The 18,221-nt window shown below is 44.9% G+C and overlaps 1 protein-coding gene across 2 annotated transcripts in view; it reads right to left on the reverse strand.

The window, feature by feature from the left end:
* Positions 1 to 18,218, reverse strand: part of Spock1 (SPARC (osteonectin), cwcv and kazal like domains proteoglycan 1) — a 493,476-nt gene extending 475,258 nt beyond the window's left edge. For both annotated transcript variants that reach the window (XM_010614107.2, XM_010614106.2), the window contains exon 1: positions 18,033 to 18,218. In XM_010614107.2, coding sequence (XP_010612409.1) covers positions 18,033 to 18,218 — 186 coding nt within the window. The remainder of the gene's footprint in view (positions 1 to 18,032) is intronic.
* Positions 18,219 to 18,221: the final 3 nt, after the last annotated feature.

An 18,221-nucleotide genomic window follows, 5' to 3' on the forward strand; every position in this document is an offset into this window, starting at 1 on the left:
AAAAAAAAAAAAAAAAAAAAATTCTTATCTAAAAGGCTTCATTTAACTCCTACCAATATCCCACACTGTCCCTCTCTGAACAGGGGACTCAAGAGGAGAGAAAGTGGCAGTTCCATCCTTTTGAAGTAGTCTCCAGGTGTGGAGTGGTCAGTGTGTGAGTTCACTAGCATCTCCCAGTGAGGTGTGCTGCCAACTCAAGTGCCATTTAAGGGGCATTATAAGAGAGCTGCTCAAAAACAGGAGCATCTGCAAGAAGGGAAGAAGTGTTCCCCCAGTTGCACACCTTCTCAAGTAGTGAGCTTGCTCATCTGTCCTATGACTAAACCAACAGGCCAAGAAAATTCAAACTGAGGTGAAGGGCAAGGCTGGGGGAAGCCTGTGTCCTGAATGTTTAGTAGAGCAAGGAGATGAAAGTTTAGGAAACAAAAGGACAGTAGAAGTGCAGCTCAGCTCAAGTGATCTTGTGTGTGGGTGGGTGTCCGTGGGAACCACCCACCAGGTGAGAGGGCTTCATTAGCAAGAAGCCTGGGGGAGATGTTCCGGAGAAGATGTTCTTGGGATGTCATCCGTGACACTGGCCAAGCATGTGACTGCTCTCCCTCTGCCCACATCACAAGATTACCCTAACCTGTCCACTGACATGGGTTTTAGCCATGTGATGCTTTGCTCTAGAAAATATCTCATCTAAGAGGCACTGAATTGCAACTGCAAGACTCCACAGCTCATACCTCCTGCTGCCACAGTGACTGTGAGGGCATGCCATGGAGCCTGCATCAGCCTGTGACCCTGAGATAACAGATCAGAGTCCATCCCAACACACATGGGGAGCATGAGGTAGAAAGAACATTTGTTGTTTCCAAGCCAAAAATGTGATTTTTTGCAGTTGCTACCACAATGTAACCTAGTCCACCCTGATAAAATGGGACAGAAAGAGAAGGTTATCTTGAAGTCAAATCATCACACTAGGGAATTATGCAGAAGTGGAAGTCCCCAGCCCGGCTCTCAAGAGGGCTCATCTTGACCTCAAGCCCGGGAGGAAGCCACACAATTTCAGCCCTAAGCTTCACAGGAGAGCAGAAAGAGAAAATCTCAAATCGGATATGAGGGAGGAGTTTAAAACTTAATTAGACTTAATTTTAAAACTAAAAACCATTATAGAAAACCACCAACTACCAAAATATTATTGTGGGGCAGCAGCAACTAAAAATAAACCAAACTGCCTCATGTTTATTTCCCAAATTGAAATTCCTCAATAAGCTACTTGCCCATACATGTTTGGTAAACAGGGACATGTGTTTGTGGCTGGTCTCAGAAAGCTGCAGCTGTTCACATTTGTGCTTCTTAAAGTGCACATGCACGCACACACACACACACACACACACTCACACACAAACACTTGTATTACTGCAATAATTTTCAACAGACAATACTGCCCCAAGACAATTAGTTCTAATCAGCCATAGCAACTGCAGCATGCTAATCCCTTTATGGGGACTTCCTGCTCCTCTGAGAGATAGAGTTGTTTTACTCTGCCCACAGAGTTTACACCCTACAGAGGAAGAGATTAGAATGTCTGAAATAATGTGTCCAGAAAAGGAGATTACAGCCCAACTATTATTAGAGTGGGGTGAGAACAGAATAGCCTAAGTGTGGTCCAAAGGACAGGCAGGGAGGATTTATTAACCTGTCAATGTTCTCCAACTTCTCCCTGCTCCATGCCACCCACCCTGCCATCTAAAGAACAGTTCTTTTTCCAGCCTGGAAATCAGGAAAGGAGAAAATACCTAAGAATGCCAAAGAAAGTGGAATGTTTGTGGCCAGAAGAGGTAAGCAAACTATAATAACAAATAGCTCCAAGAGGAGGAGCAAAAAGAAAAGATGTATGGCATTGTCATGGAAAAAAACCCGAAGCATGCCAGGCAACTAAAGGAACAAGGAAGAGGAACTGAGCATTGAGAACTGTAGCTGTGGGTTATAATTTGGGTCGTCTTTAGAGTTCTTGGAAAGAAAGAAGCAGAAACTGATTTTTTTTTTTTTTCAATTCCCTTGACTGCTACAATGCATCTGTTTGGCTGGTAGGGACCCAGGGTGAATCTGAATGGTGGACTTCTGCAGAAAGTCCTCTGCCCATGGCACCCTTCCCTGGCCTTCTTTAGCTAGTCTTCTCTAGGCACTTCATTAATTCAGAGCGGGTGCCTTCTACCTGAAAACTTTCTTGATCTCTCCATTGAGGCTGGATGACCTTTCCTGGGGATCCCATAGAGGGAAGTTCCTGAAATCAACTCATCTTACTTTACCATTTTCTACTTACCTGTTTAGAGCATTGACTCAGAGCTAAGATTTAGTCGTGAATTTCTATATTTTCAAGTCTGGTGCCATGCAAAAGACACAGGTATTCAATAATTAAGGCCATCTACTCTCTCTCTCTCTCTCTCTCTCTCTCTCTCTAACTCAAAAATTTACTTGACCAAAACAATGGCAGAAAAACTGAACCCTACATGCCCTACTTGTCCATACAACACAAACCAAACGCTTCTGTCTGGATACCCGTTATGTCTGCAGCTATTCTCCTGGCCCTTTTAGCCCTTTATAATGTGCTGAGAGCTGGGCGTGGTGGTGCACACCCATAATCCCACCACTCCGGAGGCTGAGGCAGGAGGATCACTGCGAGTTCGAGACCAGCCTGTGCTACATAGTGAGACCCTGTCTCAAAAAAACAAAACAAAAAAAAAGTGCTGAGAAAACATTTCACATGAAGAATAATTTTGTAGTGGGGAGAGGAATGGAGGGAAAGGGGTATACCTTAAGAAAAGTATCTTTTCAAATTACTCAAGAAAATTAGTTTGGGTGTCAAGAAGCCACATCTGACGGCTTGTAATAGCAGCACCATCAACTGCAGGTGTGCAGAAATACTGGCAGGGCATGGTCCTCCAGAGCTACGGTCAGGGGAGCAGAGTGAGGACAGTGGAGGGTCCTTCTGTTTCCTGCATCACCTACTATATGCTAAAGAACTAAAGGGGCTCTTTGAAGTTAATCAAAGGCTAAACAGGCCAAAGGTATGTGTCTACCTTACCATCACACTGGAGTTATATTTGTAGCAAATTAATCCTCAAATTACAAAGGTCCTTTCAAAGCAGACCAAAATGATGACCTTTTTCTACACTCCTTCCCACGCCCATTATGTTCAGTCCTGCACAGGAGTGGGACCAGGATGTCACTCCTGGATAGCAAAATGGGCTTGGTGTCAGGACTGTCACTGGGAAGCTTGGGGAGAGAGAAACTGGGTAACGCTCAAGGGAACTCTCTACACCTTTACGGGTGAGCCGCATGGGATGGCCTGCTATCCTAAGACTGACATCCTAGGAACAGAAGCTACATAAACATCAACTGGACCACAGACTTGACCCTCCTCCCCTTCACTACCACAAGGACTCCAAGACCACTTGATCCAAAACTAAAGATAGGACAGGACAGTGATGGCGAACCTTTAGAGATGAGTGCCCAAACTGTAACCCAAAACCCACTTATTTATCGCACAGTGCCAACACTGCAATTAAACCTAAATATTGAGGTTGTATTTAGAAAAATCAACTCATACACTAACATCTTTTGTCTTAGAAGAAAAACAACATGAGTGCCATATATTCGCCACCACTGGGATGGGACACTGTGAGGCTGGTGGGCTCAGTTTCGTTGGTCTATGGGCTATGTCTCCTTTCTTGCCCCAAGGAAAAGTGCTGGAATTATCCAAGGCAAGAGAAAAAGCCTCATCCTTAAATATTTGAAGGTACAGAGATCCTTAGAAAGCCCCGAAGACAGGAGTCAAGGTATCTAATACAGGAGCTTACCGTTCAGGAGCGCCTCTCAAGGCCAGACAAGAGCCAGTGTGCACAACAGCGGTCCCCAGGTTGAGTTGCACACCTCCAGCTGTCATGGTTACAGAACCCAAAGGAACAGGTTATTAAAATCTGCCAGGCAGCATATGAAAAAGAAGTGAGTTGTGAAAAAGGATGGTCTTGTTGGACATAATGGGTGCTACCCAAGATGAGTGGTACAGTAAGAACGAAAGGAAAGCATCAGCCCCTGCATCCGGAGATGTCAGCTCTTTGGGGGAATGGAAATATTTTCTTGCTGCATTTTTCCACTCCTCGGGGTACCAAAATCAAACAGGCTCTCTGATGAATGGAGCAGCCAGTTTATTGTGACTCACAGGTAAATACACAATGCCTCACACAAAAACTCCCAGTAGCCATTTATCTTGGCAAAAATAATAAAAATTATATGGCCTTTATTACACTGGATTGGCTGCAGTAATCTGTCAAATTTCCCCAGGATATGACAAATTACAGATTTATTCAATTAGTTCTGCCTTTCATTGGTTCTGGAAAAGTCAAGTATCTCCAACAGAGCTCTATACCCTAGAACACAAGTTCTGTGAAGGCAGAGAGCTTTGTCTGGCTTATGTTAATGTCCTAGAGCCTAGAAACATATCTGGCACATTTTTTAAATGAACAAAGGAAAATGGCTAATCACATGTCCCCTATTCTCAACTTCTGGACTATGTCTTGCATTAAAAATACTGATTGTAGAAGTAGCAACCTATCTCTAGGCCAAAATTCCACAGACTTGGCCCTACTGATAAAATTTCTGGAGAATGCAGAGGCTGTCATGCGCATTGTAGGATATTTAACAGCACCCCAGCTCCTATTCACTAGATGCCAGTAACACCCTCCCTGCTCAGTCATGGCAACCGAAAACGTTTCCACACACTGCTGAACGTTTCCAGGAAGCACAGTCTTGCCTACCTGGGAATCACTGTTTCTGGCCTGCAGAGAGATCTCAAGGAGCAGACCCAGTCCTGGAAAACTGCAGTGCTGTCATTCACTCACGATGCTGAGATGGTGCTGGGAGAAACCTTATTCCTGCCCGTGCCGAGGTGAGGGCATCAGGCCTGTGGTGAGCCTGGATGGGAGGAAACCCTGGGCTATGACAAGCAGGAGTGCGTCTTGAATGCAGATGAAGATTGAGCTGTGGGCACAGGCCCTGTCTATAGTCCACAGGAGAAGCCACTTTGCTGCTGCGATATGGATGGACTTGGTTTTCAATGATCTCCTCTCATCCTGCTGCACCACAAGGGCATGAGAGCATCCATACATCCTACCGGTAGCAGGGGATCTATCAGCAGCAATTTGACTTAAAATCAGGCTTGGAACATCTGCTTCTAATTATAAGCAAGGCTGGGATTCATTAACATCACCACGGTGAGTTCTGCAGGCTCACAAAGAAGGCTTTGCAAAGCATCCACAAGGCCAGGCATAAATAGAAGAAAGGGTGGTGGGTTATACTCTTGGGTCTAGGTGAGCCGAGACCTCTCGCATCTGTTTCCCAGGCAAAATCCAGAAGGATCAGACAAACAGCCCTCCCAGTAGGACCCCGAGAGCTATGCACTTTACCTGTGCAGAATAAAGGCCTGTACATCTCTTGGCAAGGCAGGTTTCCATCCCATTCTTCTTCTTTACCACAAAACACTAATACCCAAGGCTAGAAAGGGTGCAGTAAAACGCACACTCTACAGCTCTGCAGGTGGTACTAGAACAGCTTGCTAACTTACATCAGTGACCTTTAAAATGTATATGCCAGTCCACCAAGTACTTCTACTTCTGGGAATATACCAAAAGGAAGTAATTCTAAATGCAGGAAGACCTGTGTACTCAGAAATATTCACCACGTAATCCCTTATGGAAAAAAACAGAAATGACCCAATGCCTATCACTGGATACCTTCGCTTGATATACTATATAGTATACACATTCACTACAATAGTCAGTACCACTAAAATGTCATTTATAAAGATTAGCATCATACTAAAATGCTTCTGCTGTACAATTAAAGGAAGAAAAAAGAAGGCACCACATCCTAGAAATGGCATGATAGCAACCACCAAAATAAACTCTGGCCTTATAATAGAAGCAAACAGATGGCCCCCCGAAAAGGGTTAATGGTGCCTGCATACTGGAAGGAAGTGATTTATCTTTTTTGTATCTCCTAAATTCTCTTTGAAAATGATCGATTTCTCTAAATTGGGGAAAAGGATAATTAATATAAAATAAAAGAATAGAAAACCAGTTAGAGCACAGATGCTCCCTTTCTGCATTCCCTTTACCTACCTGGTTTGTTTCTGTCTGTACCACTGAAAACTACAATGTATCTGTAACTCTCCCCCAAGTAGAACAAAATTACCAGAGCGGTACGTAAGTGCCTAACTTTTGGGAGACGCTTAACACAATTTTGTTGACTTGGATGTACGAGCTAAACAATAGGTCTGCTTTGGGGTTTTGTTTTGTTTTTTTTAATTTCTCAATTGGTAAAACAAAAATACTGCTCCCGGTAAGCTTTCTTATGCAAGTAGTAAGAGCAACCACTGGAAAAAAATTATTCAACCACATCTCTTAAAAGGTGAACACTCTTAGGGTGACCAGTGGATTCCACACTAGGGATGTACTTGAAAATACAGGTTCACAGAAGACATGCCCCAGAGAGTGCTATTGCATCAAAGCCAAAACCTCGTACAGTGCATCACAGATTAAATGTTAGAAAAACAGAAGCCAGGCATTTTAAAAATTCGTCCTTTTGATCCCACTTGTGAAAGCACAAAACCTGGCAGAACTAATTTGTGGCGTTAGAGGTCACAGGAATCCTTACTGTGGGAGACAGGTAGCCACTGAGGGAGGCACAGGATGACTTCTCAGGTCTAAGTGCTTTTCCAGCTCGTGACCTGCCTGCTGGCTATCCGGGAGGCTGGCCTTGTGGCCTGTATTTGCTACACTGCAGGGAAGTGCACTCCCTGCCAGCCAAGAGGCACTGAGGTCAGGAGATCTCTCTGTGATGATGTTTCCATTTCCTATGGGCCTTCATCTACAGGCCTGACAAGGCTAACCTCACCACACTTTCTCATTTATGCACACGTCAAGTTCTATCTTCTCTAAATCCGCAACTGCGATTATACAGACTTGCTCCTTGCTCTTGGCCACATCTGGGTCCACAGAACTGGGCAAAAGAGTAGGTCACCATGCATGTCAGTGAGTTAAGGTAAACTGAGGTGACCTGAGTACCAGATACAGAGATGAAACAACTGTCCCCCAGAAATATGGCCCAAGGCCTCAAGTAGGACAATGCCTCAAGAAGCTTGCCAGGGTTGCACTGGTCCATGTGCACACTTTTCTCTTTGGAGTGTAAGTAACCTCCAAAAAGTTTCACCAAACCCTGTGTACTTCTTTTTCTGCACATTGCTTTGATGGGAATCACATTCATTCTTTCCCTGCTGTAACCTTACTGTGCACTATAGTGCCTGGTACACAGTTACAGGGCCCATGAGTATGAATGCATGGGCAGAACAACCAACCCTGCTGAGTCAGTGCACCAGGATCTGGTTTCTGGAAAGGCAAGGGCATAGGTCTAGGATGGTCATGAAAGGAAAAAAAACAAGTAAATCTTCTTAAAAAAAAATACACAAAGCTCTTTCTGTGGTAGGATCTTTTTAAACCACCACCCCTAGTGTGTAAAAACTCTCAGTTTCTCAAACACCAGAAAATGCAGTACTATTTTATCTTTACCGTGGATAGAATTTCACTGCCATTCACAGAAAATGACACAGGCCTCATTTGAGACAGCTGGTCAGAGTGCAGACCAGGACCCCAAGTCACAGCAAAGTTAACTGGTTTTGATGGGAGTAATGCTGTGCCTATCATCCAACCAACCCCACAAAAGTCACAGAAAAGGCACCAAGTCTAATGAGCATGGAAAGACCTAGAAACTCTTTTGGGTACCCCTGCACAAAAGGGCAATACAAAACCCCAGGCAACCAGTCTCTTCAATAGACTTAACTGTTTTATCCCTCTTGGCAATACCTTTATCAATTTTAGGTGCCACTGATTTACTATTAATTAAGGGAAATTCAGCCAAGGGGAGTAAGCAGTTTCAGAATTTGTTCAATGGGGAAAGAATAGCTTTGCGACAAGGAATACTGCCGACTCTTGTTAATGTTCCTAATTTTTCTAATCTTTGTTGTTCTCTGATTGTTCCAAAATAATCTGGCCAATCAAACAAAAAGATTTACTCTATAGCAGCCCTGCAAAGCCAGCATCCCGCACACTGTCTGCCCTCTGCCCAGCCGCGTGGTCTGTGTGTCTGTGCCCAAGGGCAGAGAGCTCCTACAGCAGAAGAGCGAAATTCTTTGTTATATCCACCATTCCCTATCTATTACGTGCCCTTAACACCACTTCAATTTCAATACCCTTTTCACTTTAAACTAAAGCCAACGTCAGAGTCAATTTCCTTCACATTATCTGTGCAGAAAACATATCAATTCTCTTGGAGAAGATGCAAAGTCTAACCATAGTTGACTGGAATTGGGCCCTCTGGAAGACGGGAAGATTTACTGAGATGGTCTCCTGGAACGGCATCAAGGAAAGGTCCCATCGCAGTTCCACTGTGCTCCTACAGGCAAGCACCCCAAAGCTCTAGGAGCCAGGCAGAGGACAAACTTTACTTCAAACCAGGGAACTTTGGGACGATGGCTGTTGCTGAGCCCGAAACAGATACACACATAGAAAATAAAGAGCATTCTTTCCACTGTTGGTGTAAGGGGAAATACTATACTCATAACAATTTATTGCCAAGTCTTCAAAATAAAAGGCTCATTTTGTCTAAAATGTTATTATTCATTGGCAGTCATAATGTTATCTATCTGAGAGTAGTAGTACTTCTCCAGCATTTTTCTAAAACTGCACATCTCATGACTACCTGCCTCAGAACTGCTTATTTAAAACGCAGGTATCCTAGTGGTGCTCCTGACTTATTACAGACAAACTTTGCTCTTGAAAGAATCTCAGAAGTGACTTTTCAAGATTCTAAGTCTGGAAATGCTGCTGCAGCACATCCTTCTAGGCACTTCCTTTATGTATCAGCCATGACTGTTCATCTGCAACTTGGCCCAGCCAATCTCAGAGTTGAGTTGCAGTTATTCCACATACATGGGACAGGGAGCACACAGATGCAAACAAAGCAGAGGTCTCCACTCTCTGCATATACTGTTTCCCCCATGTTTCACTGGTGCCAAAATTTCTTGGGATAGCTGCAGCAGGTTCTGCTTCCCTGCCCCAAGGTCAGGCACCGCAGACTCTACACAAACGCCTACTCGCCTGCCACATAATCAGGCTGGGGAAAGTGGACGGTGCTCACTGTAGCACAATGTGTAGTAGATCACACAGAAAAGTGTAGAAATTATTACAAATAGTTGTACAACATGTCCTTTCTCCACTGCACCAAAGAAAAGTTGATTTTCAGGCATCAAATGGGGGGGGCCTCACAAGTGACATATTTTCATAGAACCATAAGAAAAGTAACCCAATCAAGTTAATATGGACATTAGTATTATCCTACTAGGAGTATTTTGAGCCAGTTAACCCCCCTTTCAGAAGAAATCTTTGCCATGGTGCCACCATGGTGACACAGGGAGGACCCAGACCCAAGGGCAGTGAAGTGAAAAACCCCACGCAGCCCTCCTACCCCTGCACTGTGCCTACCTGACGCTGCCCCTCAACTGTGATCCTGAGCAAAGATTCCTTTTACTTTTAGCCTCAAAGTCTAGCCTCCAGTGTATTCTCAGCAGTGATGGAGGACAACGGGATTGAGCAAGAAGCAACCCCAAGAATACTACTCTAATTTTTAAAATACAAACCTCATGAGTCATCACTCTAAGAAACTATCACTATGCTTACTTAGAATCAACAGTGGGATAAGTCAAAATTTTAAAGCCCAGGGCAATTGATCACAGAAGGAAAAGAAATTCACATGCTGAAGACATAAGAGTGGGGTGAGGGCAAGGACAACAATAGCTGCTCAATGGAGAAAGCTGCCAAAGACCGCACAGAAAGTCAGAAAGGAGAGAAAAGAACAGGCCATCCTTCCAAGCACTTGTGCCACCTGCGTGCATCGATTTTTACAGCTGACTCATTTTCCTGCCCCCAAAATATGTGTTGAGTTTAAAATGTGTGGTGTGTCTTTCTAAACACGCTAGGGGAGAGCTTGCTACTTGAGGGAATCCTAGGACAAACACATCTGATGGAAACACATCAAGTTTCCACTTCGGGACCTTCGGACCTGCTGGTCCCACCATCTCAAACACGATACCCTCTTTTCCTCAACCAGCTCTCTGTCTGCCATCCCGCATGGCTCACCTTCGGTGCCTTCTCTAGCCGAAACATTAGGTCACTGTTCTTCCTTCCCACGACACCTGACAGCAGCAGTGCCGCTACCTCACCGGATTTTCCCAACCACACCTACATGACTATTTTGTGACTGATCCGTCTACCACAGTTGAGTGTATGTTCAACGACAGTTACAAACTATGTAGCTGACAGCTGAAGAGCATTTTCACACCAGCAAACTGCCCTGGCCTGCATGAACTATTTTTTATTGTTCGGGTTTTCCTAAACCACGGCCAGCTTGCTTCAGCTGTAGTAAATTATAGGCCTTCTGACTGCCTGTAATGATGTGGAACTGAAGAGCTGGGTCTTTGGAGAGAAGGAGCAAAGTTCTGACCAATCCTCTTAGTACTTTCTAGTTGGTTCTAAAGCCAACCCTGGAGCTTGGAGACTGCCCAAAACCAATGAAAAGCTTTGCTCTACCCTACGGCTGTGCTCCAAAGACAGTGATACCTAGACCAAGACCAGACTGCAGGTATCTGATTATAGAGAGTGCTGAGAAAGCCTGGGTAACAAACAGGCTGGCCAGCCCATTTGCCAGAGGAGCCCATCTGCCTCCCCACCCGTGAAGTATCTAGGACCACTCTTCAAGACAAGATGAGGTTTTCACCATGAGATGGGCTAGAAGGAGCTAAATCGGAGTTCAACATTAAGACTGACAAAATTCAGGGCTTATGACAAAATTCAGGGTCTCTGGAGGTGCCCGTTCTGTAACTAGGATTTTGGTATACCTAGGCACAAACTCTGTCCTACATGCTTCATGATACTGAGAGTTGCCAGTTTGAGGAAGGGGCCAGTGTTCATGTGAAATGTGACAGAGAGGTATCCTCTACCACAGGCTGCAAAAGGAAGGCAAAAGAATGGGCTACATGGAACCTCAAACTGCCTTCCAGGTGGGCTGGAAGTGGCTCTAGGGTCATGGGATGAATTTCCCCAACACGCCTCTAAAACAGAAGGCAGCATGAGACAGAAAGCAGCATTTATAGATGTGTGCCAACGGCTCAGCTAAGAGAAGGGTGCCTTTGAAACCAAACTAAAACAGCTGCTAAACAGCCCCTCAACGATGAGCACCTTCCTTGTACCATATGCTCATGAAGTCCTCCCCTGGGGCCCACAAAGTCAGACCATTCCAGTTTCACAGATAAGGACAGTGCCATTCTAAGCAACGACTCCAGCTGATCCTTGGCGAGGCTGTGAAGTTAGGCTAACAGAGGGCCCTTAACCACGACATGCCTTAGCCTTAGCCTCTCTGAACTCAAACAGGTTAAGAGACAGCGCCTGGGTCCTGAGGAGGATTTTTATTTTTCCTGCCAGGTTCCCATTGGCTCTCAGCAGTACCATATGTTGGTATCCATCATCACTGTCAGTTACTAATAGAATGAGATACACATCTTCACAGCCTCTGTGACTCTCTGGGGCCCGCCCTCTGCAATGAACACTCCTACCCTTCTGGGGATGTGGGAAATTCTGCCTGGGGAGGGTTCACTCATTCACTCACTCATTTCAACTCACCCAGCAGTACCCTGAGCAGCTTCCTGTACTGATCTCTATGGCACAGGTGGGCAACAGCAAGCTATACGCAGTAATGGCCCTTACAGGGAATGACTGAGCTAGGAGATCCTGGCTTAGATGCAGGAGCTAGATGAGGGGAAAAAGTTTTCAATGTTTGCGACATCTAGCATTTTTATTTATCAAAGACTACCAGCACATGCTTATTAAGCTCCTAAAGGCTTCCCTTCCCCAGGGTTTCATCCAAGAACCCCTGCCTGGGAAGTAATTCAAATCAACAAAATGCTTATTGACTACCTGCTGTGTGCAAGGCAGGAAAAGACATAGGTGCTTATTTCAAGAAGTACCCAACTATTAAAGATGCTAATATACAACTATACCTCAAAAATAATGCATAAAAGTGCTATAGGAGTTAACATTTATAAAAAAAAAAATAACAGCTTCCACTTAAGCCAGGCACTGTGCTGTTTCACATGCATTAACCAATATATGCTAATATATGTCCACCAGCCATTCATTTCCCCTTAAGGAGTTGCCCTCCTACCACCTTTAAACTCAGAAGCCCAATGCAACCTCTAGCACTACTCTAATGCCAGAACCCAGCCCTAGCCCTGGGCATATAAACCAATCCCATGGATCAGCATATTTGACTAACCTGGTCAAAATGATGGCGGAGTGCATATACAGGTAAATCTGACAAATCTCACTTTAGGGACTTTTATTGGCACTACTGAGACCAAAATGGTATGATGTAAACTTGAAGTTTTTAGGAGCTACTACATGGAACAAATCAGCATGCAGGGGAGAACAACCAACACATGGGAAATAAATCCTAAAGCAGGAGGGTGGGGGCCACAGAGGAGAAAGAACAACAGACGATATCTAAACCCTGAGTTCTAAGAAAGACTATCAGCTCCTGGATTTAGCTTTACAGAAATCTATGATGTAACCGTGGAACTGTCTGTCAGTCAGACAGTATCTTCTCCTTTCCACTTCAGCCAGCTTGGACTAGATTTTAGTTACTCACAATGTAGTGTCCTCACCAATAGGATACAGTATGATTATCCCCACTTAAGAAATAAGAAAGCAGAGGCCCTGAGCATAAACAAACTGAGGCTACTTTAACATAGGTACACAAGGCTTGTGGGGGCTGCACAGCAGTGTGCTCTTAGACCAGAAAGCTGCAGGACAGCCAGCCTGTTCTGTGGGGCTCTCCATACTCCAATGTCAAAGCGGAGTCAGGAAGACTGTCTAGTTCAGCCCCCTTCCTTCACAGTGGGTTCCTTTCTGCAAGATGGGTGCAGCCATTTAGAGCCCCAGCTTTCTTCAGGGCTCTGTCAAACTCTTCCTCCTAGGCTCTATCTTCTTTGTTAGTGGTCCACAGACATGGTGTATCTTGGGGGCCCGGGATTTAGCTCAGTGGTTCCGCTGCCTGCCTCAAAAGTGCAAGCTCCTGAGTTCAATCTCCCATACCAGGACAAAAAAAAAAAAGAAATGGTGCATCTTATACCTGGTGGCTTCCATATCCTGAAATATGATAAACAAATACTTGTAACCTCTAACAAATTTATCTAATCTCCTAGAAAGTTTCTTCTTTGTAATTATCTGACCTGGGGAGATAAGACCCAGTGTGAGTTGGATCTGGGGAATTTCCCCAGGCTTACTGTCACTTTCCTAAATGAAAGGTAAAATGAGTCACCTGGAAGGTGTCCAAGTTTAGATATTGAGTGTGTTTGGTTTGAAACACTACATTATATTGAGCATATAAATAAGAAATGATGTATTATAAAATATTTAATTACTAAAATCACTTTGTCTTCTCAAGCAAGATAAAATAGTTGTGCTAAAGATTAGGTCCCATTCCTCTAGGGGAACATCAGAGGTCCAATTACCCACTTCTTTGGTTTTGAAAACAGCTCCAACAGCATCTAAATAGGAGCGTACTCATCCTCCCCCTCATGCATCCAGCTGAAGTTCTGTGGACCAGAGCTGGGGAGACCCAGGGGAGGCACAAGAAGCTCCACCACAACTGCCAGGCAAGACTGACTTTTCTCCAGCAAGGGCAAACTGAAGGTAAGGACGGACAGTATTCTTAGGCCTGTCGACTTCTAAACTGCCCCTTTATAATGATCCTTGTGAAATAATTATTTCTATCGGTGGTCATCTGGTATAGAGGATTTGAGATAGTGGGTTCATTAAAGAGAATCGGAATCACAAACTCATTTAAGTCTCCTTGAACCAGTTTAATCAAAATGATTTTCTGCTATTCTCCATTACAAGCTGAGTTTCCGTGGCGACAGATTAATGACTGATCCACTAAGACATACCACCTCTCTTGCCACCAATCCTACCAACTGAGCCAGCCCCATTTCTATCGATAAGTCCCATATGCCCTTGAAACTCATTATCGCTGAGATGCTAAGACCAAATGAGCAACACTCACAGCCAACCCGGTTCTGCTACAGAGACCACCAAATTCCAGAGTCTGCACCAGAGGGAGAAAGAACAAGCGCTGGTCCTAGTGCTCTCATCAGAATTACAAACCCAGGTCACTCAGGAGGAAGATAAATGCCAGCCAAGGCAACACTTCTGATTCTTGGGGCCTGCTGAAGGTAATTATCCTGGCGGTAAATGTCAGGGCTAGTTTCATGTGTGCAAAAGAAAGAAAATGTCATGTTTAGTGTAAGCAACAATATTATTTTAATCAAATCAGAAGCTCATTATTAAGAGGAGATAAGGCCGTGACAAGACCTCCTGAAAAGCTGTGTTCCCTGGGCTTTCTGCTCTTTGTCTCAGCCTAGGGTTCTCCACTGATTACCCTGGGCATTAAGCAGGGAAGACTAGCACAGAGATTTTATGCAGACTCACACACGAAATCCATTCAGCCCTCAGTTGGTTGCTGTGCTCGGACTCTTCCACCTCCCAGCTCTGGCCTTCCACAACCTGATTCTGGAGAAGAGAGTGAAGCCTCCCAGTAGGGAGGGAATGAGAACACCAGCACTTCTTTCAGAGGACCGTTAGGATGATCACATGAAATAATATATGGAAAATATCTTAATCTGTGACACACTAAGTGCCCCATAAGTGTTAGCTGTTATCTATTTCTCTGATGCTTTACTCTTTTAATTACAAGCAATATATATTCACTTTATAAATAAACATACTTTTTTAAAAAAGAGAAGACAGAATAAAGAAATATGTGACAGTATAAGTAAATTGCAGGTAGGAGGTACAGGACCAAAGAGATTACACAGATTAGTTCTATTCACCTTTATAGTCCAGTGCCTAACACATGGTGGGCAGTAAAATAATTGCGGGAATAAATGAACATAAGAATGAACAGAGTAAATTCCCCTTCCAATAATGTCATCAAAGGCCTTCTGGTACATCCCTATAATCCTAGCACTTGGGAGGCTGAGGCAAGAAGACCACCACTGAGTACAAGGCCAGCCTGGGCTACATAGTGAGACCCTATCTCAAAAAACAAACAACCAAAAACCCATATCATATCTGTGCATCCTGACCTGACCTCAAACCATGGAGAAGTACATGACAGCTGAAGGTGAGAAATGATTACAAACTTAATACAAATATCACACACACCAACTTCTGTATCTCCACCTTCTTGATATTGTATTTGTGCAAAAGTGCAGAACATTGGAATTGCTAGACCTTATAAAAGAGTGATGACCAAAAAGCAGATCACAAATGCATTCAGGACCAATCATTTGAGTGTTGCAGCCGTTCTCTAGGATCCACAACTATAGGCAACAAACCATGAAGCAGGTCTGAAGGTTTCACAGGAGACAGATTCTACAGGTTGTACAGCAAGCAGTGAGTCTGTGCACCTAGAGTAATAAGACCCATTTCAAAGTAGCAAACAGAGGCTGGTAGGTCACCCAGGCAGTGTCCTATACACTGCAGAGCCAGGAGGCAACACACAACAGCTCAACATCACATCCATTTCAAAGCTGGCCAGTGACACCACCAATGGGTGCGATCCCCTCCCTACAAAGAGCTCTTAACTTTCAGGGTCCAAACTTCAAAAATCATTTCTAAATCTGTCTCCCACGTCCAACAAAGTAACAAGTTTGGGGTGGGGGGTGTTGCAAGAAGTTTTCTTTCACACTATATTTGAAAAACTGACAAGAATCGTAAGAGGAATCTCAGGACACAGCCCTTCAAAGTCATCAGAAGCTTTAAACAAAACAAAACAAAAACCCAGACAATAGCAAAGAAGCTGGGCTTTGTCACACTCCAGGGAAGTCAGCCTCAATGGACATGATCGGGCCGGCTAAACAACTGCAGCCTTGCTGGGGCTTTGTCTATTGTCCGCTGAGTAGTCTGTCTCTAAAGAAAGCAATCTTTTATTCCCTGGTCCCAGTGGACTTGAGCTTTGTGGTTATTCCAAGCAAATGGCCCAACTGAAAACATGGGGACTTGCCCTTAATGTGTCTAAGTCTGAGTTTCACAACATTTTGAAGAGGTTAATAGCATTGAACATCTGAGATACTCTGGCATCAGAAGACTCCATGAAGCATATAAAAATGGTTGATGAATGAAAAGGTTTGGGATATTTTTGAACATGTTCTGATGATAAGCTGGACCAAATTATCGTTTTTACAAACTATATGCTGCTAAAAGTCTTAGTTTAATACCTAAAACTTTCAGAAACAAAAAGCAATAAATTGCCAAGTATGCTTATTTAAAATGTGGATTCCACCCAGCATATACCCCAGAAATATGGAATCAGAATCTCTAGGGAAAGAGTGTGGATGCTATAATTTAGCAAGCACCCCAGGTAGGTTTCATCATCTGTTAGGTTTGAAAAAAACATTGAACCAAGGATAAAAATGTCAGCGTCACTCCTAAGACAAGAAATGAAGAGAAGCCCAATTTTTAAAAATTTAAAGCTAAGTGGGAATTAAGACTATCATACTTAAGATGCACCGAGCATACAAACCTTCAGATATAAAAGTAGAACAGACCTTTCAACAACCCAAAGCCCAGCATCATGAGTGCTTTCAGTCCCATCTGCTGCCTTGAGAACCAGGGCACCTGGGAAGCTGGATCCTCACCTCTTCCAAACCTAGCCCAACCTGCCCATCTCTAGCAGAGTTTAGCATCTGCTCTTCCCTCAACTCTATCAAAACTGCAATAATAAAATAGCACGATTGCTTCCACCCTAGGTGAATAAAAGCCTCATGGGTTGGGCATCAATTTCAGCCACAGGCAAAGGGAGACTGGGAATGGGATGATGAGGGACCCAGTGGAGATCAGTGGATGTTCCCACTCACCCCCCACCCCATGTCCTATGACAAAAACAAAGGACTTTGTGTCGTGGATCAAGGTGTCATTTTTTTTAAGTATGTGCTGCCAGAATGTTAGTGTAACACTGAAAACTGCTCCAAAACACAAAACAGCAACGCATGTGAGCACGAAAGCTTTTCTCTTGGCACCAGAGGGACAGGGGTACCTAACATAAACTACAATAAAATATCACACCTCCAGGTCCCCGGGGAGGTATGGCCCCAGCAGCCTGGGACACTCTGTGAAGGGGCTGGCAGCAGCTCCTGTGGCACATGGGGAGGCCATCTGCTGAGAAGCTGGCACCAGGTGCCTCTTGCCCCCACATCTTCTTGGGCAGAAACAGGCAGCACAGGTGTCCAGAAGCAAGTTTCTCCCCTCCCAGGGTTCTTCAGGGCAGGGGACACACTCCAATGGCCACCTGTTCCCTTTCCCTTCCCTAAAGACTCCCAGGATCAAAATGCCAGATTCTCTCTGAGGTTCTATCAGACCCACTGCCTGCACACACACACCCCTCAAACCCCGAAACACCTGGCTCCCCAGTGAATGAGCTGGGCCCCCCAAACCTAACCTCTCCCACAGGGATGCTTCTGACCCCAGAGAAGGTCCAAATCACTGCTGCCAAATGGAGCTTCTCCCTGGGCTTCGGCAAAGCCCATCACTGCGATCAGGAGACTCAGAAGCTTGGGTGCTTCGGTTCCTATCGCTGTTCGCGGCTCCTTAGCTTTTAGTAGCTCGCGCTACGCCTCTTCCTCCTCCTGCAAATAAGGTAAACCTGGACCACTGGTAACAGACAAAAGCATCAAGCCCTCGAAGTTCTCTTTAAACTTCCTCTGGGCAAGACACCCCGGCTCGGGCAGGTCTGCCCCTGTCGCCTCCAGCCTCGCAGGCCCCTCCTGGAGCCCCCCACCCCCATCCCTGACCCCGCAGCGCCGAGGCCGCGATACTCACGTCTCGGAAGCGGTTCCAGTACTTGTCCCTGTCGTACTGGGAGACGGTGCTCAGCCACTGGTCATTGTCTAGGAAATTGCCGTTGTTGAGGCCCGCGCCTCGAGCGAACGCGTCCAGGTGCCGGCTCTCGACTTGCAGGAAGCAGCACGCCGCGGCGGCCGCGGCCAGCACGGCGATGGCTGGCATCTG

This window comes from Fukomys damarensis, unplaced genomic scaffold (genome assembly GCF_012274545.1).
Source record: "Fukomys damarensis isolate Sample0158 unplaced genomic scaffold, DMR_v1.0_HiC HiC_scaffold_9, whole genome shotgun sequence".
Taxonomy (NCBI): domain Eukaryota; kingdom Metazoa; phylum Chordata; class Mammalia; order Rodentia; family Bathyergidae; genus Fukomys; species Fukomys damarensis.